The 24,058-nt window shown below is 39.1% G+C and overlaps 1 protein-coding gene across 2 annotated transcripts in view; it reads left to right on the top strand.

The window, feature by feature from the left end:
* The window catches only part of CAMKMT (calmodulin-lysine N-methyltransferase), a 343,394-nt gene that overhangs the window by 28,623 nt on the left and 290,713 nt on the right, over nucleotides 1–24,058 (top strand). For both annotated transcript variants that reach the window (XM_042458409.1, XM_042458335.1), the window contains one exon: nucleotides 604–668. In XM_042458409.1, the coding sequence (XP_042314343.1) occupies nucleotides 604–668 (65 nt within the window). The remainder of the gene's footprint in view (nucleotides 1–603; nucleotides 669–24,058) is intronic.

Raw genomic sequence — 24,058 nt, 5'->3', positions numbered from 1 at the left:
GGTGTGCTTTGATTGTGTATTTCTACATGGCAGGGGATTCCAACTCTATATGATCATCAAAATTATGTCCATCCATGGCTTATGCTAGCCAGTGTTTAAAATATTAGCTGCACTGTCATAAATTCTATCTGTGCTTATGTTGATAGGAAGAGACGAGTTTTGATTTATGATTTATATCTCAGAAAACAATGAAGGTTGGACTGTCCTCCTGTTGTATCTAACCATTGTTGCTATGGTGACTGTTGTATAGGTGAACATATAGTCATGGACCTTGCTTGAATAGTGGAGAAAAGCTAAAAAGTCAGAAATTAAAGTGATACTTGGGTGCCATCCACCTCTCCCATCAAATGGATAAACTTGAACATAGTTTGGAACAGTTCAAAGGTTTCCATGCTTGCCTTCTACATTTTGACCTTTAATGTGCTGTAATTTTAACACAGTATAGTTGGGAAGTATTTTATGTTTCTCCCTCTAGTGGTGATGTTTTTAAAAAGATGTTGATGGAAGCTTTAAGGTGTAAAATAAGACATTAAAAACAAAACAACAACAACAAAATAAAAATAATTTTCCTTGTGTGCTGATAATGATGATTTTCTCTTATAGATGTAATAATGGACTGTTAAATGTTGAAGATGTTCTGACGAGTTTTGACAACACAGGAAATGTCTGTAAGTAATGCTCCTTAATTATTATTGTATTACTCTAATGTAAATCCTGATAATAAACCTTTGTACCAATATATTTGTGTACATTGCCAATGAAATAGCTTGTCATATGCTTGAATTAGTATGGGTTATGTTCCATTTCTGTTATTTAACTGCAAGTATACTGTTCTCTACATCAGGGTACCTAGTAATCTAAAAAAAACACCTTGTTGTAGTTCTGTCCTAAATAAGCATATTTTAAATACTGCAGTCATATGGCTATGTGTGTTCCATCTTTCCACCAAATCCTTGTCATATATCAGGGGCTATTTCTGAAGCGTCTCTCTATTTGAGGAGTATCTTGTAAACTGATGCTTAGAGGAGTGAAAACTGGAGGAAAATGGGAAATTTAAGAACCCCTCCTCATAGTTTCCCCCCATTTCTTTCTGAAACTTCTCCCCATCCCAAAAAAACCTAGAAAATTATATCCTGGAATATTTTCTTTTAGAATCACAACTAAAATGTTTGAGACAAGGTGTTCACATATTTACTCCCTCAAAATAATTTCTAAAAACTATTTAAGAGGGATACTTTTACATTAGGCTAAGTAAGGCCACCTTGTATCCAGTACAAGGAGAAAGGTGGGATATGAACAAAATAAATAACTATGTACAACATCAGCTGACTGCAATTCCTGGTGTTGATTTCCTTTTCATTATGTCAGCTCAGCACCATGGAAAACTAGAGGACACAAAACAAGCTCCTTTGTTTTGCCAGTTTTGATGCTTTGCTCTCATTTTATTGTTTTTTGCTTGCGCCTAATAAAATGGTGGGGCCTACATACCCTAAAGGCACCAGATCTGTGTCTGATCTTAGGAGCTAAGCAGAGTTAGTCCTGGTTAGTACTTGCATAGGAGACCGCCAATGAATACCATGTGCTGTAGACTAAACCCTATGAAATTAAGAAGTACCTATAAATTGGCAGGCAAATTGAAGGTACATACACACGCTTGCAATAAAATGGCAAAACCAAAGAAGTTCCTCAGAACTTTGCAGCTCCATTTGTAATAAAAAAAATTAAAAATTAGATTTAGTTTATAATCGTCTGAATAAACTGTACTTTTAATTTATCAAACAGGATACGTTTATGCCAAACAAAATTATGGATAATATATTTTATGTTCCTAATGTAACAAAATGACTTCAGTTTGTAAAGGGTGCTAATACTGCATTTTAAAAACAAAATCCAAAAATCCAAAAAAAAAATCATTTTTTTTTCTGAAAAAAACTTCCATGGATTCAATTTTTCTATTAAAATTCTAGAAATTGTACTCCTCTAGTGATGCATTTTTCTGGGACAGGTGGCTTATAATCTTTGCTGCATATGAAGAAAGTTGCATGTGATCCTTTGGATCAAAGCCCAAATTGCTAATTGCTAATGTTTGTAAAACATGGGACAGAAAGTTCCAAGATTGATCATGATGTCATATATACAACAAAGAATGCAGCACAATCTATAATTTTAAGATCAAGTGTAAGTTTTACAATTTTTATCTCATATTCCTAATTGAGTGTTGCATGTTTGAACACTCAATTGATTGCATTGGTCACTGGAAGTGGTATTATCGTGTAATTGTGGTTTTACCCGTGAATGATAAGTGGCGTTTAAACACAGAATAATAACAATTTGTGCCCTGTGTCAAGCACTCAAGACTGTTGCCAAATTAGAACTATGCCGGTTGGTTTGTGCTATAACTGACAGTGTGATAATCTCCCTGGGAGAAATAAACCAGAATTGCAGCTGAGCCTACATTTGGATAATATAAGAAACGAACTACAGACAGAAGTTCCAAGGGTTGTTCAGATGCTTCCACTTCAAGAGTAGCTGAACAAGATGTAAAACCTGGCTTTTGCAGATCACTGGATTATTTGTTGTGTAACCGCAACCAATATGTTGTTGTGTACAGAATAAATTTTTAGAAAATCTCTTATTTATTTGTTACAAACAGAGCACTTTGATCTTCTATACAGCTGTCAGCAGTTCATCATTCAAGGTGAAAGATCAGTTTTCCTTTGTTTCTTTCTGGAAATGTGTGGTTTTTACAGGGCTAAAATGGACTTAGATCTTCCTGATTCTGTTCTTTAATTGTGTTCACAGTGGTTTGGTGGTTTTTTGATGGCAAAAGTAATAGCTGATATTGGGTTGCAACTCACTAAGCATTTTCACTTCACTGAAACTAAAACCCTATTCACATGTAGAGCACATAAGATCTACTGAAAACTTGGTGGAATCTTTCCTGTCCCATCTTGCTTCCATTCTTTTATTCCCAATACAAAGCAGGCTTGGCACTACATAAGAGACTATTAGGAATCGTATGTAAGCAGCTCTGAGATGAAGGAGATTGGAATAAGTAATCAAAATGGCACAGCCAGTTTATGGATTAGGGCCATTGAACTTGATTTTCATGGGTGTTGTGTGTCACTTATTCTCAGGTGTACATTACACAGTGCAGAGATGAGGGCAGGGATGATTTTCTTGCCCTAATGTGAATTCAGCATATGTACTGTGTTGTAGGTATTTGAAAGTCTTAAGTGGAGGGGTAATTTTACTGTGTCAAGATTAAAAAAAACACACATTAATTTCCTTCCCACCTCCTGGAAGACACTAGTCCAGCTATAACATATTAAAACAATTAAAAAACTGGGCATTTTAGAATCATAGAATCATAGAGTTGGAAGAGACCACAAGGGCCATTCAGTCCAACCCCCTGCCATGCAGGATATCTAAATCAAAGCATCCCCGACCTCTAAGGAAAGAGACTCCACTACACTCCGAGGGAGTGTGTTCCACTCTCGAACAGCCTTTACTGTCAGGAAGTTCCTCCTAATATTGAGGTGGAATCTCTTTTCCTGGAGCTTGCATCCACTGCTCCTGGTCTTAGTCTCTGGAGCAGCAGAAAGCAAGCTAGCTCCCTCCTCAATGTGACATCCTTTCAAGTATTTACATAAGGCTATTATATCACCTCTTAACCTTCTCTTCTCCAGGCTAAACATCCTTAAAGCTCCCTAAGTTGTTTCTCATAGGGCATGGCTTCCAGACCCTTCACCATTTTTGTCGCCCTCCTTTGGACATGCTCGTTTCTCAACATCCTTTTTAAATTGTGGTGCCCAGAACAGGACACAATATTTCAGGTGAGGCCTGACCAGAGCAGAATACAGTGGCACTATTACTTCCCTTGATCTAGACACTATTGATGCAGCCTAAAATTGCATTGGCCGTGTTAGCTGCTGCATCGCACTGTTGACTCATGTTCAATTTGTAGTCTACTTGGACTCCCAGATCCCTTTCGCACGTAGTCTCGCTCAGCCAGGTGTCACCCATCCTTTATCTGTTCATTTCATTTTTCCGCCCTCAGTGCAGTACCTTACATTTCTCGCTGTTGAAGTTCATTTTCTTAGCTTTGGCCCAGCTTTCTAGTCTGTTCAGGTCATTTTGAATTTTGAATGCAGCTTTGACTTTTGCAGATTTGATTATTTGTGAATTTTATTAGTTTCTTCTCACTAAGGTCTCTCTCTATTCTCTCTCTATCTCTCTCTCTCTCTAATTGAGATCTCTCTCAATTTCTGCTGGATCTCTAGAGTTGTGCTAGAGATTCCCAGAGAGAACAATTCTCTAGGCATTTGTAGGTCCTCATAGTGTGATTCTGTGTTCAACTTCTTGCAGGACTTGACCATAGAGTTGCAATAGAGGATGTGGAGATTCCCAAAGAGGTGTTTTCTCAGGTTAAAAACAAAGTGTTTTTTTTATTTGCAGTTTTTACACTTTCAGGAGGTCTTTCACCCCTAATCCCAGTGAATGTGGAGGGACCACTGTATTTTAAAGGGTATTTTAAAAATAAGACTTTTTATATACAACAGATTTGCAGAAATAAAACCTCAGCTGTTTTGTTTTTTGTGAATTTGAAAATATACTTAATGTGTGAGTAGTACAGGTGTATGATCTGGATTTTAAATGGAAAATATGTCATGTGTTTGGGTCACGAAGGTTATCAGCATGATAGCTCCTTAGCATGTTTAGGAGTAGGGTGCCATTTGTTTATGTTTGTTTATGTCATTTTCAAAGCAAAGCAGGACACCTAGTAGCCTATACAAATTTTTTTTAAAAATCTGTAGATCAGTCAGACCAAAAAAGATGCTAACGTTTTCCTCCGGTTGGTAGCAACATGAAACAGTTCTTAAATACTACTGATTCATATCTAAAAACAGCTCTTTGTTTCTTATGAACCTGAAATTACACTTCATTGCACACTGACATTTCAGGAGTAGAAAAATGTCAATTTCACAAACTAACTTTTGACCTCTGAACAACAACAAGAACAATAAAATCTAAAGGATAGGTAATTGTGTAGGAAAAATGCTCTGTGCAATTCAGCTTCAACTTTGAAGCTTTCATCCTGTTAGAATGCCTTGGGCTTTATTAGGAAGCCAGTCCAAAGAAAGCTTAGAAAATGTGTTCTTGAAGTACTGCCAGGTAGGAGAAATAATTCACAAATTTACAGGAGAAAGAGTTTCATGAGATTTACTTGTTGCCAAGGGACTAATACCCAGACTGAGGAAAGATAAGCTAAAGTAGGGTGGTAGGTGGGTGTGGGTGTGATTGCTGATGTCAGTGGAATATGAAACTGGCTAACATAAAAAAACTGCAGAATGTGAAAGCACAGGGGATTAAAATGGCAAGCCTTGTGATTATTGAGAATGTATTTCAATTGAAAATGTAACCTTTTTTTGTTAGTTCCAGTTGTTATTTGTGCAAATGCTTTTATGCTACAGGTTGAATCTCCCTTATCCAAAAAGCTTGGGTTCAAAAGTGTTTTGATTGGACTTTTTTTTTTGGATTTTGGAATATTTGCCTATGCATAATAGGCATTTGTGGAAATGACATGACATTTATGTACATTTCATATACAGCATATAAACATAGCCTGAAGGTAATTCTATGCATAAAATTTTAAGTAATGTTGTGCATGAAAAAAAGTTTGTGTACACTGAACCATCAGAAAGCAAAGATGTCACTATCTCAGCCCATATGGACAATTTTGGAGTATTTAGAATGTTGGACCTGTACTTACTTTAGGATTTAAATCAGCTCGTTGTTAGTGCAGACAAGACGACTCTGCTCTTTACCACCATGAATGGAGCTTGCATTTGGAGAGTATTAATAATCAGGAAGAGATGAGCCATGCAGGCATGTTTGACTGCACATGTGAAACACTTTGGACCTTTGTTCTAAAGGTTTATATCATGACACAAACAATAACGTCAACTTAATTTTAAAAAGTAGGTGCTGATGGTACTTAAGTCTCTATCTCCTCTACCAAAGTAATTTTATTTATAAAAATCCTATCTCTTAACTATTTGTCTGTTTTAATGTGACACAGTACATGTTTTACCAATATTTTCCTTTTGTGCATTTCATTCTCAAAGTAGCTCAGCTATCTGAACAGATAGGTGAAGAGGTACCCAATATCAGCTAAATATTAGTTCAGGATAAGATGTTGCCACTAGCTGGCAGCATTATATTAAATATGAATAAACTTCTTTCACACAGTGCTTGTTACATTTACCAGAAGTTGTTTGATGTATGTGTGTGTATTCTGTGAAAGACAATTAAACTGAATTGATTTTGATTTCCCGTAGAGGGATAACTTATGAAAATGGGCACCTTGGACTATTGATATGAACTCTGAAAGTAATTGTTCTGAGATTTTTCCTTAGAAAATCATACTTGGAACCATAATAGTATAGGGATAACTCAGGGGTGAATCAGACCACCCCAAAGGAGTGGCTTGAAGCCACCCTAGAGAAAGCCAGATTGGGAAAGCTGCACACCATTGCCCCAATTTGCCTTTTTGCCGGCCGAAAAAGAAGCAACAAACAGCTGCTTCTTTTTGTGCTGGCAAAAAGCTGGCTTTTTATGCCTGTCTTTTCCAGTCCATAGTCCTTGCTTTTGAAAAGGATTTTGAGAGTTAATAATCTACACAGTTTCTTTGTAGCCATAATTTTGTTTAAAAAAATGCTTTTACCCTTGCAATTTCTCTTCCCTGCAAAAAGCAGGAACATACGCGTTGTAAGCACACTTGCCCGTGTGTACATGCACTGGATACATGTCCACATTCTCTCTACTGAAGCAGTCTTTATACATTGATTAAAAATGTTAAATTAAGGCTGTGCTTAGTGGTTAAGATGCCAATTCTGATGATAGGAAGATCAAAAGGTTGGCAGTTCGAGGCCCGAATGCTACATGATGAGGTGAGCTCCTGTCCTTAGTCCCAGCTTCTGCCAGTCTAGCAGTTTGAAAGCGTGCAAATACAAGCAAATACATAGGCACCACTTCTCAGTGGGAAGGTAACAGCATTCGGTGCAGTCATGCAGACCACATAACCACCAAAGCAGTCCTCAGACTACCCTGGCTCTTCAGCTTAGAAATGGAGATGAGCACCGTCCCCTACAGTCGGTTACAACTAGACATTCATGTCAAGGGACTACCTTCACCTTTTATAAACAGCTTAGAACAGCTTTTATAAACAGCTTAGGTCTTCATGCTTGACAACTCCAAGTAGGGCTATCATCTATATGGTTTAAAATTTTGTGCTGGAAATTTTGCCAAGAAAGCCAGGTTACACAGGTGTGACTCTGTGCACACACATTTCTTCTCCTCCAATTATGTCTTTATGTAATGTCTAAGTCTATGTGATGATGCAGTGTGCATTATTATTGCAAGGATAACAATTTTGTTGTCATTGTTGTGTGCCTACAAGTCATTTCTGACTTATGGCAACCCTGAGGTGAACCTATCATGGGGTTTTCTTGGCAAGATTTGTTCAGAAAAAAATTGCCATTGCCTTCCCCTGAAGCTGAGAGAGTATGACTTGCCCAAGGGTCACCCAGTGGGTTTACATGACCAATTGAATTGAACCCTGATCTCCAGAGTCTCAGTCCAGTGCTCAAACCATTATGTCATGCAAGCTCTCTGAAGTTAATAATATTACCTATTATTTATATGGCACTTTGCAATGTAATACACATCTCATGTATGATCATATATGACATGGAGCGTGGCTTTGACGTGGCTTCCGGCCTCTTAGGACACATGCATCATTTAAACAGCACACTTCCAAAGTGGCCTGAAGCAGCTTTATTTTGGCCTGTCTGTTCAGGCCCTCAGTTCCCAGAATTCCCAACATTGTGCCAGAGCAGTTAAAGTGGTCTCAAACTGTATTATTTCTGCAGTGTGTTTGGGACCCTAGTCTCCTTTCTACTGTGGTATACTGATGCAGTGTTCTTGTGGCATCTATTAATAATTATCTGGTGTTCTAACACGACAGAGACCTGCTTTTTCATTGTTCAAAGAATTGCTTCAGGTGAAAGGTGAGATAGCATGTGGGTACTATGGAGAAAAGATGAGCAGGAAGTCAATGTGGCAGATGAAAGTATTTGTATAAAATATTTCAGAAAAGCACAAGAAAACTTGTTATACAGTATATTGCAGTCCTAACCGCATTTATTAAAAGGTCCAACAAGGTGCACTCTTATGTACTCTGATTTGGATGTGAGCCCCATTACTCTTCTGAAGTTTACTTCTGAGTAAACATATGCTGGATTTAATTCCCAGTCAGTGTGATTACCTTTATGTATGTATGTATATATGTATGTATTTATTGATTTCCTGCCTTTCTCCTGGTATAGGGATGCAAGGCAGCTAACAAAATTCAAAACAGTACAAGTTAAAACAACACAAAAGCATTAAAATGTAAATGCAAAGTTTAAGAAACAATTAAACAATTAAAAAAATTCAAAACATTGCACATTAAAATTTAAAGTATATTAAAAACTCTGTACAAACTCTGTACAAAACTTGCACAGGATGACTGCAGTCCTTGATTTTCTGTGTGTGATATGTAGCATTTAATTTTTTGTAAAATCCTTATGTTGTGAAAAAAGTACTGGTTTTAAATGGACGAAACAGCAGGGGGCGCTACAGTTACAGAACAGTTGGTCCCTGTAATAGTTTAGAGTCCAGGTGCAGTTGCAGACCTTGTAGTGATTACTGTTGAAGGACTATAAGTGTGTGTGTGCTGTGGTACTGCTGACCCTGGTATAATATACAGTACTACATGACATAGAGTAATGAGGCTATACCTCATGTAAATTTATCAGGATCATGTTTGATTCTTAATGCCTGTTTTTCATATAGGATTCACATAAAAATAATGATTTTGGTTACACTTTAAAACGTAGTGAACAGTGGGATAAATTCTATGCTGTGAGTAACTTGATAAACTGGACAGGTTGACCTGCTGATATAAAGTATGTGTTATCCTCTTGCCCTTCAAAGTGAACTATTCTTTTTAATCAATACTAAGTACGAAAGGCATTTCAAACATTCTATGATAATGTAAGGTGCCAGAACAATCGATCTTAATTTTATGTTGATTTGGGGTATTGTTTAGTAAACAGTAGGGGATGCACACAATAATGGACTTTCTGGATTATACATTTATTGCTGTAACATAAATCTGTGTTTTGGTATCAAATGTGAATTAAAATTACTTTAGTACTATTGGTCCACTGAAAAGAAGGGGATAGGGATGAGCATATTCCCAACTTCGTTTAGAAGGCAGAAAGACTACTTTCTTCAGTAAATGATATACAGTATATTTGAATTACTATGGGGGGGGGTTACTATTAGGCCATGTTTGTCTTTTCACGTATTTTGCACATCAGAGAGAGACATATATGCTCATATTCTTTTCTAAAGTCAGCTTTCTTTCTTTCTTTCTTTTTCTGCAATAGTTTTTTTTGAGCATTTGCCAAGGTGAAAATGGAGCTCTTTCCTGCACCTGTCTTCCTCTATATCAATCAGCTGGGTAAAGGGTGTTTTCTCTCTTCCTCTTAACCCCCCTTTCCTCTAGTTTGAAATGTGAAGTTCTTCTCAGAGGCCTACAGGTTTCTTCATAGGTCTCACTGGATGGCTCAGAGATACCTGAGCTGCTCTATGGACCGAGATTGTGGCAGCTACTGATCTATCACGCCTGGAAGGAGATGCCATCAAACTATCTAGGGAAAAGGATAGGATGTCATCCTTTAACAGCAAGAGAAGCACATACAGTTCCTGCATTTCATGTAACATGTCACTCAGTTAGATGCTGTGGTAACAAGGGAGTGATCCACATTCTGCAAGCACTACTTGATTATCTTCTGCTCCTGGTTTGCAGAGGTGAGGATGCCTCTTGTTTTCTCTTTCCAGACAAAGCTAATGACTGGATTGCTGCATCTTCCTTTTGTTTCTTTTATATTGTGGGTTGCAGAGAAATAAGTGCAAGTCAAATAAGACTAAATTCTTAATGTAAGTTGCTGGGGAACAATAGATTGTAGATGGGTTTTGAGTGGGTGAAAAAAAAAATCAAGGACAAGATATTCATCCCATATATAGTGCACTATATATTCAGTAACTGTTGTTTAGCTTTATCTACAGTAAATAATGTGTTTAGTATTACTGAAAAGGCAAGATCCTGTTGTTAGTACCAGCTAGAATAGAACTGCCGATTGATGGGATTTGGGAAGCCAACAATTATACTGGGGAGAGATGCAATATAAATTAAATAACTAAAAGTAAGTCCCATAGATTCAGTGGGACTACCTATTGAGACTAACATTTGGCTTTACTGACTTGTAATAGTAATCCTAATTAAATAAGCCAAATCATTAAAGAGTTGTCATTTAATAATAACATTTGGAATTGTTATTATTTATGTTATATAGTAGTTATTAAGAAGAGTTAGGGCTGCAGTACTAATCTCTCCCAGAAGATGACTGAGTCTGTACAGATTGGCATTATACGTTGGCATGGGGGAGGTATGGGGGGGTGGCGTACGCACACCAGCCACCACCACACTGCCCCCATACTGGCATCATGCCACATACCCAACTGCATGGTGGGGGGTATCATGGCGCTCTGTTGGTGCAGCGTTTAAATGTGCTGTGCCAAAGGAGCTCTGAGAAGCCATGGTGGTGACTAGGGTGTCCTTTCAACAGTGCAAAAAGCAGCTGCTTTTTCCAGCTTCTTTTTGCACTGTGGAAAGGCCACATCAGGGCTGTGGCATGCGGTTTCCACAGCCCCTGATCTGGCAAGGAAAGGGGCCATCTTTTAAGCCCCTGAGAGTCCTCAGGAAGCATACATTGTCAGTACTGCTAGAGGTATAATGATAGGACAACTCTTCTCAGGTGTTCTCTGTATTATTATTTTTTTTTGCCTGTGGAATAGTTTTGTGTCCTGAGAGTACCTCTGTTCCCTGCCATAGTATCATTTACTGTCCTGCCTGTGGGAAATATTACAGAAGTTCTCAATGTTCTGTCTATTTTCCTCTGGCAAAGTGGTGGGAAGAACTGGCATGTTGGTTGGGCATGGAGATACCACATCCTAACTCACTTAATTTCTTCGGAACTATGGGGCCATTCAGACTACCTTTTACCCTGGATCAGAGCCCGGATTAACCACGGGAAGTTCATAGTGGCCCCAATCCTTTCACAATCGAATCCGAGGCTTCCACACCCGTTCAGGGGCAAATGCCTCTTGGCACGGGTCTTTTGAAAGCAGAGTAAAAGCTGTATCTTTTGAAAAACCAGGTGGGGCAAATATGAACTTGTACCCAATCATGATCGGGGCAAGTTCAGGGGAGGGATTTAGGTCAGAGGGAGGGCAGAGGGCAGAACATTCCTCCCCTTCATGAAGGAGGAGGAGGATGAGGATGAAGGAGCCGGAGGAAGGGTGCAAAGGGCAATCGGGGTGACTGATGGAGCAAAAGGAAGGAGCCGGAGAAAGGGTCAAGTTCAGGTAGGTCAGAGGGAGGGCACAGAACGGAACAAGTCTCCCTCTCGCACCAGGCAGCTTTCTCTCTTTTTATTTTTTAATATATTTGACAAACTATGTGAATGTTTTTTTGCTACAGGGTGATACATATATAGATAGAATATGTCTGCTTGTGCTACATTTCCCTTTAATTTCCTTGCTCCCGGAATAGAATGTGTGTGTGCTTGTGCTACAAGAGGCTTTTTTTCTAAATTATTTTTTATATGCAAATACTACAATGCGAATGTTAAAAATGTTTCTCTTTCAGTTTGGCTAATTGATACAGAATGCTTTTGCTACTGTCTGTAAGGAATTCTGGGGTGGCTGAGCGAAAGCAAAGGATGCAGAAATGGCATTTGGGGTGAGGAATTTATTATTATTATTATTATTATTATTATTGTATGTGTATGAGGCATTCTGGGGTGGCAAGGAGGGAGGATGCAGAGATGACATTAGATTGCATTTTGGGGTTGAAAATGGAGGCAAGGGAAGATCCATAATCTGTAGTGAACACACACACACACCCCTGGAGGTTTTTTAAATTTGACAAAATATGTGCATACTGCCGCCTGGTTTTTTTTTTTTTTTCTAAAAAGGAGTGGGGGAAGCACACATCCGATTGCCCAATTGCTGTAGGAAACGTCACCTTGACGAAAGCGGAACTGAATTTGATTGACAGCAAAGGTGCCTTTATTTTAAACCAGTTCCACAAATGTAAACTCTCTGCAAGAGCTGCAATGGAATTCAGGATTAAATTACCTTGATTGAGTTAAATTTCTAGTGGGCACTTGGGAATTCGGGGGGGGGGATCCAAATCTGCCCAGTTCCATCCAGCGCAAATAGATGAGTGGGAATAGGGCCCAAGTGGCTTGTGAACTGATGGAATTTTGCAGAATTGACTCATTTGAAATGTGGTGTTGGAGGAGAGTTCTGCAGATACTGTGGACTTGTATTTAAAAATACAAATAAATAGGTCTATGAACAAATCAAGCTGGAACTCTCCCTAGAAGCCAAGGTGACTGAACTGAAACTGAAATACTTTGGACATATTGTGAGAAGATGTAACGCATTCGAAAGAACAATAATGCTTGGATGGTAGAAGGCAGTAGTCCCTTTTTTTGAAAAAGTGTTCAGAATTGTCATAAGCAATACCATTTTTCCTTCCCTTGTTCAACAGGAGGAGTAAGAGAGTGTCCACAGAATGAGAAAGCAATTCATTCACCAAAAGTGTGATTTTTAGGACTAACATACAAGATGAGAAGAATATTTAGGATTCAGTCCCCTCTCCCCGCCCCGCCCCCCAATTTCCCTCTTTCTTTGTAGCTATTTTGTGTGATCCACTTTTACTGATTGATAATAACCACATCTCTGTTTAGGTGCACATGAAGCAGACTTGTTTTAAACAAATTACTCTTTAAGAAATGGTTGGCATCTTAAATCAGGCTGAAAATATCATAATTTTAATTAGCAATGCATTTTATATTTATGTTTGGAAATTTCTCTTAGCTTGTTAGTGGAGATTAAAATGGATTAAAATACAAAATATTATATGTAGTGGACACATAGTCTTGATTAAAACTGCCATGTAAAATAATGAGCATCAAGAATAGGTAACAGAAATGAAACAATTAAATATGTCTTGTTTTCATTCTTAAAGACAAGCATTGTGGATCCTTGAGAGAAAATGTTTCTAGCATTAAAAAAATCAAATCAAATCAAATTAAAAATAAAATATTTCCCCCCGTCTAGAGTCCTGTCAATTTTTAGTTGGTGATTTTGACATCACATCTACTAATTCTGGTTAAAATCAATTATAATGGCGATTTGCCCAAGTTTTGTAATTGGAGATGAGGGAATAAAATGCTGCAATTATGTTTTTGAATATTGAAGATAACACTGCAGATTTATAATGGAAACGTTTCAATAAGAAATTAAAACTTCTCACTTCAGAGGAGTGGATTTCCCTCCATAAAAACATATTCAAGATTTTTCTTTTCCCATATCATTGGCTGTAGACCAGCTGCAAATGTACCACATTTTGCATTTTATTTTTTAAAAAAGGCTAAATGTTTTAGTTGTATAGTCCTTTAAAACACAGCTACTTGGTTTTATGCCACTTGCACTGTTATTGTTAACTCAAATAAAAAGGTATTCTTACCAAATCAGAAAGGAAGAAAGATTGAAATTAAGCTTGAGGAATAATGATGGAAGGTTTTTGTTGTTGCTATTTCTACTTTATAATAGGCCCTATTTTCTTTCTAATGGATGAGTGGAAGAAAAGGTTTTGAACTGGGAGAACTGGGAGCAATCTTTAGAAAGAATGTAGACTGCAATAATATCATATGTTCCAGGGCCTGTTCAGATTATATCTACAATTGTATTGGAAGAAGGGACGCAGCTAAGCACATGCTTTGAATGCAGATAGTTCCAGATTCAAGGCTCCTCCAGACAGGCCTGTAGTCAATGTCAGGCTAATATGCTCCTTTAGTCGAATGACTTGTTGTAATTGATCTCACCACTGTATCTAGTCAGGGTTCCTTCCTCTTCCTTCCTTCCTTCCTTCCTTCTACTTGAAGTGTAGTGTGAGCACAGCTCTTTCCTCTCCCTGTAAGTAGAAAAGGAAGGTCAGAGGCAGTGTTGCCAATTTCCAGGGAATTCCCCGGTTCCCGGGTAATTAAAAAACTTTCTGTTTGATTTCCATGGGTGAGAAATTTCCAGGTAAATTCCAGGGAATTTAGCCCTTCCTGCCCAAGCATACCTTCCCGCCCAAAAATACCTCCCAAAGTACCTTTCCACCCAGAAATACCAGCCCAAAATATCTTCCAAACATACCTCCCGTCCCAGAAGTCCCGCCCCTTTGGCCTTCCCATAGTGCCTTGCACCCCACTTCGACCCCAGAAGTCCTGCCCCTGACTTGGAAGTCCCACCCCTGACCCAGAAGTCCAACCCGCTTCTTGGGAATTTGGAGGCATTCTGGGGAGCCAATCAAGGGATTTCCTTTGAAGGTGATTGGCAACACTGGTCGGAGGATAATCTCTATGGGAAAGGTGACATCTTCATTCAACATGTCATCAGTGGGACTGCCCAAAAGTAAAGGAGAAAATGAGATAATACAGTCAGGTATGAGAACAACCCTTGCTTATATCAAAATTTCCTGGGAGTAAACAACAACAAAAGTGAAAAATAATCTTCTGCCCTAGCTTTCAGAAATTGTGGCATACTCTGGAAATTCATTAAAAATAGACTGGGACAGGAGGTATGTCATACAGATCTTTTCAAAAATTTCAGCACAACTTCCACCATATGAGAGCCTTTTGGGCATTCAGGATAAGCCGCCAGTCTCTGGCATGCCCAGGTAAGCCTGAGAAAGGCTTTCTGGATGTCCTGGATATCCACTGACACAGCATAGATAGCACTAAGCTAGATGATGTGATGCAATGTAAGGCAGTTTCTTATGCTCTATGGACACTCTGAAGGGTGCGTTTTTATATGTAGTCTGTTTTGTTGTAGACTCTCATACTCGAAAGAAAGACCCAGGGATGGGATCCAATTAGTCCCTTCTATTGGTTTGATTAAGGTTAACTGTTGCTGCTTCACTCCTCTCCTCCAAGAATAGTTTCCTGATCATGTAATCTTAATGTAAGTGATGATGCTTGCATTTTCTTATTTTTTCTTTCTCTCTCTGCATGCCACCTTGGAATGTCCTTGTATACTGATTGGAATCCAAGTGCATTAAGGACAATATAAAAACAAAGCAAATAAATTCACTTTAATACCAGTGAAGTACTCTTTTTTTGACTGGGATGTTTTTATACACTTATGAATACTATATATACTTCACAATGTTTTTCAAATCATTTTATATGGGAGACTGGCCTGTGTCTCCACTTCACCTCCCATGTGGCAGGGGCCAGTACCATATGTGTGCTATATTATTATCTTATTTGCATAGTTTTATGGAAACTCATTAGATCAGTACCAGTCTATAACTTGTGGTGTGGCACCACTTTGCAGACCACCACTTTGAGCAGAACTAATATAGAAGAGGTTCTATCTCTGTAGATAAGATCTTAACGAAGAATTCTTATTTATGAATGTTCTCACACCATTTCTTCCAGCCCTTTCACATTACAATTGTAGCAGTATGATCTCACTTTAACTGTCTTAGCAACATCCTATGGAATGATGGCAACTGCAGTTAGGGAGGGCTAAATCCCAATGTTTCAATAGGCTACAAATCTTTGGATTCTGTAAGATGCAACTGGGGCAGTTAAAGTGGAATCATGATGTTATAAGTATAACACAGCCCCTGGAAAAATTCTTGCTTTGAATGATGTTCAAAGGTGTTGCTATTTGCAGAGGGGAGAGCATCCCATCTCTGTTGTGATTGAAACAAAGTTATGGCCTTCTGTCACTTAGATCTGGAAGGATTTGAGCAGCATGTTTGTGATTAGTAAAGAGCTGTCTCTCTAATCATTTCTTACTTGTGCCTGTTATTGTGTAAGTAAATTTACAAAGAGATGGTTAGGGTTGAGCTAGTTTACATATCATGTTATTCTGATATGTAAAGCATTTTGATTAGAAAATATGTTATGTGCTTATAGGATCGTTACATGTTACAATTAGATGTTTGTAAATTATCTGAGGGAGATTTGCCATGACCCTTTGTCGAAGTACATAAAATTATCTATACATGTTTGACAATGCCATAATGAAATGCATATGGCTATGTGCATGTTTGTTTGGTAGGTAGGTAGGGGAGGAAGGTAGATGAGAACATATATTTTGCCCTCATCCTGGTTAACCATGTAATAATTTTCTTTTCTTTTTTAAATTTAGTTTTCATACTTCCCTGATGCTTTTTGCTGTCTTTTGTTGATATGTTTCATGAGAATTCTATAAACTAGCACCTGTGCTGAAAAAATCAGTCTATTGCAGCTGGAGTGAATGGATTTTATTCCTCAGTTGACAAATGTTTGCCATTACTTTTATAGCTGTCTATAACTTTAAAAGTTAAAAAAAATGCCCTGCATTTACCAAATCAAGCTACTAAAATGTTGTACACTTGTATCCTCAAATAAAATCTGCACAGCTTTGATGGTTCAAACTGACGTGCCTACAGGAAGCAGAAAAAATCCTTGAAATTATGAAGCCAACAGTATCCTGGGGGAGTTCTTGATGGACCAGAGTGTAATCGGATTCATGTGAAGCGCACATTGGAAAATGTTTCCAATTTCACAAACAAACTGAGCACCTGACAAATACTCTACAGGAACCAAGATCTTACCAGACTCTCCAATCAGTGTAAAAAGTACTCCTGGTTCAGTGCTGCTTGATGACACTACTTACTATAGCTAGTGGTAGCCTCCTGCAGAAAGAGATTATTGTAGATATTCAGTCTCTAACCTTGCCTTAGCCAAGTATGCTACTGCAAATAATGTTTTACTAGATTTTACCTATTTTCTGGCAAAAGCTTAAGAAATATTATAATCTATATACTCTTATGGGGAACAGTGTTTTCAATTACTATCTCATGTTTTACTCACATGACCCACAAGCCATTGCTTTGTTATTGGCAATCTGGCTGCTTCTACTTCAATAACATCTGTTGATCACTGTGGAGACAACAGGCAGATTTGAACCTTGGCAACAGCGAGTATAAAAAGAGGGACAGAGCAGTGTTTGGAGTTAGTTGGGATTGATGTTTTAGTGTGCCCTGAGGAGTGAAGAACCGTTGAGACTAGGTTAGGCTGCTGTGAGGGGCAGTTAGAAAGGGTTTTAGGTACCCAAGAAAGGGACAAAGAGTGGCCTTAAATAAGGTGTTGTAGTATCCTGTGGAAGATATAGTGCTTGTTGACTAGTGGGGTCACAGTTAACCAGAAGGGTTAAAATGTGCAAAAGATTAATAAAGGTTCTGAGAGACTTAGAGCCGGAAAAGACTGGCTCTAAAAGCTGGCTTCCCGGCGGCCTGGGCGTATGATGTTTATATGCCACATGGCCACAAGATGTCTTGAAGCTGGCTGGCTGTCCATATGGCAGCTGCCTGCGAGACGCTCCGACGGCGCAGTGTTCATATACCATACACCACTGAAGCGCCTTAAAACTGGCTTCCAGCTGCAGCATGGGCAGAAAGCCAGCTTTTAGCCATCCCAAAAAGGAGCTACTCCTTTTTCGGGCTGCTTGAAGGTAGTTGGGGCTGCAGCCCTAATCTGCCTTCGGAAGGGGTGGCTCCAAGCCACTCCTTCCTGGTAGTCTGTTCCACCCCTTAGTTTGTAAGGGAACCTATATAAAATTATAGGGAAACAATTACAAAGACAAGCTAATGCAACTGTCCAACTATGTAACGAATAAAGTATTTAAACATCATATCCATTGTGAACACCATCCACTAAAAGGGGTACTATATTCAGCCTGATTTGTAAATAAAAACTATTACTTTATTTCAACAAGCAGTACTTTCAGAAGTACTTTAAACATGCTACCAACATTAAGAAAAGTCTTTTAGGCTTGGGACACATTAGATAGTGGGTGTGTGGCTGTCAAAGAATAGTTGGTACAAAGCTGGGGAAGAAATTGAAACCCAGAGTGCTGGCATGTAAAGAGAATTATTGTACAGCAGGAGGCACTTAAAAGAGAGTCCCGAGTTTGGGTCTTGCAGTGAAGAATTGGTGAGATAGTGGCCATCAATTTCACATAATTGGTGGCAGTGGTGGCACACATTAAAAAGGAGTGAAAGGCTTTGAGAGATTTTGGCAGTGCCATGTTGTCACCATCACAGTCACAATCTTTTTACTTCTTCTAAGCAACCATCATTTTGAAGTAATTACACTACTGATTAATAATGATGCTGGAATACCAAAGCAAATGTAATGCTTTCATACTTTCTAAGAGTTTTGTTCAGGAATACATTTCCATCCCCAGATCTCTGGAACTGACTTCCTATGAGAACCTCAATAAACCACAATTCACAATATATCAGACATTGGCTGGAATTCTTTAGTTGATATATGCTGTTAAGGGTTAAGTAATTGTTAGGATCTTGCAGTACCTCCTTGTACTATACTCCATAGGAGACTGCAGTTTGCATGTTCTAAGGTGACCTTCAACTACCAATTATTGGCCAGGGGAGCCCAGGCTATGTCTGGCCACAGTTATTTAACAGAGAGGAAGAAAAAAATTCCTGCCCTACAGGACCTTATAGACACTAGATTACATTGTGCTCACTGAACAAGTCGTACAGTTATGGCTGTTCTTTCCTACCAGCTGCACAATTGTAACTGGGTGCTATGTGGGTACCCCAATTCTCCTCTGGCCTCTGATTGGACATAGGAATACACTGTGGCCTCATCAGGCTGCTTTGTGCTGGAGTTGGAAAGAGCATGTTGAGGCAGGATATTGTTGGATCTCAGGCATGGCCTGGTGGAGACATAAGCTTCCCAATCATCTCTATATTGGTCAAAACACACTGTAGAAATAATGCAGTTTGAGACTGCTTTAACTGCCCTGGCTCAATGGTAGGGAATTCTGAGAATTGTAGTTTTGTGAGACATCTAGCCTTCTCTCTCAGAGAGCTCTGGTGCCATAATAAACTACAGTTCCCATGATTCTGTAGCACTGAGCTAGGGCAGTTAATGCATTCTCAAGATGGATTATTTCTGCAGTGTGTTTTGGACCATAGTTGGTGATTACAGGAGGCATATGAGCTCATTTACTCATGTATCCCTTCTTCTTTCTCTATATTCTGTTGCTCTTCATGTCCATTGCTTATTGTGGTGCTATGTCAACACATATACCATGGTTAGCTCTGGAATACAGTGGGTAAAACGACTACTTGTGGTCACAAACTGTGATTCAACTAACCATGATTGGTGGAAAGGACAGAATAGTCAGAATGCTGTGTCTCAATTAGATATGAAACTTAACTATAGATAAGGAAACTAGTATACAACAGGTAGGCAATTGGGAGAGTGAAGAATGTACAAATGTTTGGGGGTTTTCTAATATCTTAACTGTGTCTAGGAAGTCACCTCCCCTACTTTCCACATGCGTTGAACTAGATACAAGTACTGTAGTGGAGAAAACACTCCCAAAATCTTTAGAAAACTTGTACCTTAGCTGCCTTATACTTTCTTTGTCTTCCTGCAGGCATGATGATGTTCAAATCCCAGAGTAAGTCTTATATTCTGTTGCTCAGTGCACCATCCATACTTAAGAATTCTCTTTAATCACTTTAATCACCAAGGACCTTCCCTTGGTGTGTACTGTTCAGATTGCTTATCAGTATTCATTATTGGTTCATCTTATTTGTTGGTTATGACTGTTTCAAAAATATGACAAGACTATTGGATGATGTCATAGACAAATTTCTGCACCCATTTAGTATAGGCTTCTACAAACAGCAACTTTCCACATACATTGAACTAGAGCTCCCCTCATCATCTAGGTGGCGGGTGAAGAGAATCATACTCCAATGCATCTGGAGTTTGCTAGGTTGGAGAATTCTCATTTTGTTATTACTGGCTGCTCTCCAAGCTTGTAGAATAGGCTGGTTTTTTGGCTGTCACACACCAGGCCTTTCACTGGGTTAAGAGTATGCTCTGAAGTACAAGTGGCCCTCTGTAGCCACAGATTCCTTATCCATGGATTCAACCATCCACAGCTTGAACACACACACACACACAAAATCAAAAAAGCAAACCTTGAATTTGCCATTTTATATAAAGGATGCCATTTTATCGTGCTATTGTATTTAATGGGACAAGCACTCAAGAATTTAGTAAAACATGTAAAACACCATTTTTGCAAACCCGGAGATGTGCTTCTGGAAAGAGTGTTTTTGGCACAGAAATATTCTTTCCATAACTACTCCAAACTCCCTTAACTGTAGTTTTTCTTGCCAAAATAACTTGGGGGGGGGGGGACTGCAACGTCTGGAAATCCCCAGGAATGGAGATTTGAAATAAGTTCCAGGGCTTCCTGCACTGTTTAACATTAAAAAAATTACACATATTTCAAAACTGGAAATAGACATCCAGCCACTTTCCTACTTTGGGCTGGCAATCTAGCAGTCTTTCGAGGAGCCCATGTGATCCCCCAGAGTGGTTTAGGGTAGGAAATGGGTCCTTGAATTTATCACAGTTGCTCACTCCTGAGCAAGGCCTAGTGGCTCACTAGGCATTCTATGAAAATAGAAGGTATCTAATCTATGCAGTTGAATCATAGCAACATAGAATTATACAGTTGAAAGGAACCTTAAGAGTCATCTAGTACAGTCACCCCCCCCCCCCATTTTTTTCTGGCTTCCGCTCGCTTTCTTCTTGGGCAATGACCCTAGTGCCCTCCATGTGTATTTCTTGATATTCTTGATCTACTGTATATTCAAAACAATCAATTTCAATCCCTTTGCACCTGGGCACCCTGGGAGCAGCAAGTGAACAGCTGGCTGACCAGCATTCAAGAAGCCTCTTTGGAGTGCCCCCTCCAGCAAAGGCCAGTACGGGCAAGAGGCTCTTGGTCACTGTTCAGCCAGTTGTTTGGTTCTTGCTCCCAAGGTGATCAGGTGCAAAGGGAGAAGCTTCACCCTGGTGAGGAAGGACTCTCGATCCTTCTTTATTGGGGCAAAGATGGGCACAGCTGTTATGTGTGTTGGGGTTTACAGAGGCCACATGCTCTGGACTGGAGACTGACAGAGATGGCGAAAAGGAGAGATGTTAACTACAGAAGCTGCTCCAAGATGAAGGAATCTTTCCAAGAATTGATCCCAGATACTCCTCCCTCTCCTTCACCAGAGACATGCCTTCCCCACACAGCTTTAAGTCTCCTCCCGTCCACATACACAAACATTGCTTCTTCTGCATCTGAGGAAATAGACTTTAGTCTACAAAAGCTCATGCTGACAGCTTATTTCTTTAGTTAGTCTCAAAGGTGCTACAGAATCTCTCTACGTACTATTCTACAGACTAACATGGCTATATCTTTGAATTGCTTCTTCTGTTACATTTTCTCTCAGCCTGTTGGATGAAAGATAGCAGGAGCAGCAGAGCTCACAAAGCTTAAGCAGGGTACTTTTTGCCACCGCTTCTCCCCCACCGCCACTTGCTCTAACCCCTTGCTGCAGTCAGACAATCTGTCCCAAAATGCTGCTACTCCAAACCATAGAAGTGACGTCCTGCAACCAAGCCTCACAAGAATTTCCCAGCCACCACCACCACCAATGAAAGATGCAGCTAAGGGAGTAAGTTTGTTCAGGCAGGCGAAGAGCAGAAGACACCACAATATGAAATTATCAGTGAGGCTGCATTGTGGTTTTAAGAGACCCTGAAAAGAAGTTTCGTGGAACCTTCATCTCCACCATGACCCTAAAGGCTGCTGGTTCCCCTCGTTGTTCATACTTTGTCTGAACACCCCACTCCCATCACCATCTTTTCCCTCACTGCCCCACTGCTGCCTCATTTCTTTCTCGCTGTCCCCTGGATCTTTCTGCCATCCCTTTTGGGAATCAGTGATCTAGTGCAACCTCCTGTGACACAGGAATCCAGACCTAAAGCACTTTTGAGGGCTATTTTCTATTGATGCATCTGGTATAAATATAATAATTTTTTTATTAAAAGAAGATTATGGGCTCTAGATCTACTTAACTTTGGTTTAAAATAGAATTTAAAACAGAGAGTGTTAAAAGATGCTTTTTGATTTAGGTAAAACCATCATCTAAAATAAAGGAATTTCTTAATATTTATCCTGGATCTTTTTAAAAAGCTTCTACTAGTAATGAGAATTGCATTTTGATATAATATTAGTGTAAGGCAAATGCTGACATGGTGCTAAGGCTGAAGTTTAAAAGGCTTTACACAGCAACCTTTAACCCTGATGTGACGCTTGAGTGGACCTTCACTTATTTTCTAAGTGAATATGCCTGAGTAAGTAAGGCTGTGGTTTCACATAACAGGGAGATACATTTTTTAGATCCTTTGCCGATTATATTGTGCAAGGGTCAATCTTGTGCCCCATTTGAGAAACCTGGGTCAGAATAAAGACTTTAGGGTCACTTCTTCAAGTGCCCAAACCATTAACCATGTGCTAATATGCCTTGATAGCTCATTTTGTAAGTCCTCAGAGTTAAGCTAGGACATTGTTTGGACTAATTTCAAATCCTGCGTCTACTCTCTGGGGTTAATTAACATCTGCTAAATGTTTCTTGTTTGAGGCTTGGAATGAAACACTTCTATTTGTTTTACTGTGATAGCTTAGTCAGTGTGAACACATTTTAGAGATACCTGGTTGGAGAGATGAAATTGCACTAGAGACTGAGTATATGTGTAGCTGTCACTTGTCGTAAGCTAAATCACTGCAGAGTTTTGAGAATGTAACTTAAATATAAATTTGTAGTTGACAGAAATTAAGAAACTGAATATGGTTAAGGGTTGATTCTCATTGTGTTCTTATGTGAGAATTTAAAAGTCAAACATAAGAGCTTGGTCCACAAAAGTACTATGTTGCCTTCCTCTATTGGGGATTTATTATTATTATTATTATTATTATTATTATTATTATTATTTTCTTATTACAGTACTTTAAAAATATTGTATTTTGGAAGTAGACAATCTGCTGTATAGTGAATGTTCCAAGAACAGGATTCTGCAACTATAAGGCCCTGCCCTTTGTTGCCATCTATTAAACAGTGGGTCCACCACATCAACAGGCTAATGATCTGCAGATTTGCCTGTGGATCAGCATGCCCCATATTATTGAATGGCAGCCTGTGCATATGGACTCACTGATGTCAATTTGCACATGTCACCACCCATTGAATAGTATGGGGTGTGACTTTCTGTATTTTTCCCACCTGAAGGACCTTCCCTGAGACCTGAATCACTGTTGATGGGAAGGATCCACTGTAACTCAACCAGTGTAAACCCAGAGGAGTACATATGAAGATGACTGCTGTGAACAAGCAGGCGGAGATGAGCAAAGAGAATTCTTACACATTTTGTTTCAAGATAGGTTTTGAAATTTATAGTTCATTGTATCTTGTTTTTCACTCTAATTCTGTTCCTTTGAGCTAAGAAATGCCTTCATTTTGTACAAAACGATATGTTCAACACAGCAAGAATGATGTAAGTATCTACATCTACATGTATATAAACAATTGGAGTCCTGCTACTCAAGGGAGATTATTGCATGAGGGACCGGGCATCATTTCCCATCCCAGTCCTGTCCTTCCTGCCCGATCGCAGGAAGGACTTGCACATATAACCTGTACATGACCCGGCAGGGAAGCGTGAATGAAAGTGATTGCGTGAATCACTTTCACTCGCAAGCCATGAACTTGTCATTCAGTTGTCCCAGAAGTGCAAGTGTCAGTGACAGCGCAAATCACTTTCACATGAAAGCAAGCTGAAAAGCACTTTCAGCCACCACCTGAAAGCGCTTTCTACTCTCATTTCCAGTCTTTTGTAATAACGTAAGAGCCCGTTATTACCATGATGGCTGAAAGTGCTTTTTAGCC

Source organism: Sceloporus undulatus, chromosome 1, assembly GCF_019175285.1.
Source record: "Sceloporus undulatus isolate JIND9_A2432 ecotype Alabama chromosome 1, SceUnd_v1.1, whole genome shotgun sequence".
NCBI classification, from domain to species: domain Eukaryota; kingdom Metazoa; phylum Chordata; class Lepidosauria; order Squamata; family Phrynosomatidae; genus Sceloporus; species Sceloporus undulatus.
This window is presented reverse-complemented; position numbering and strand designations above follow the sequence as displayed.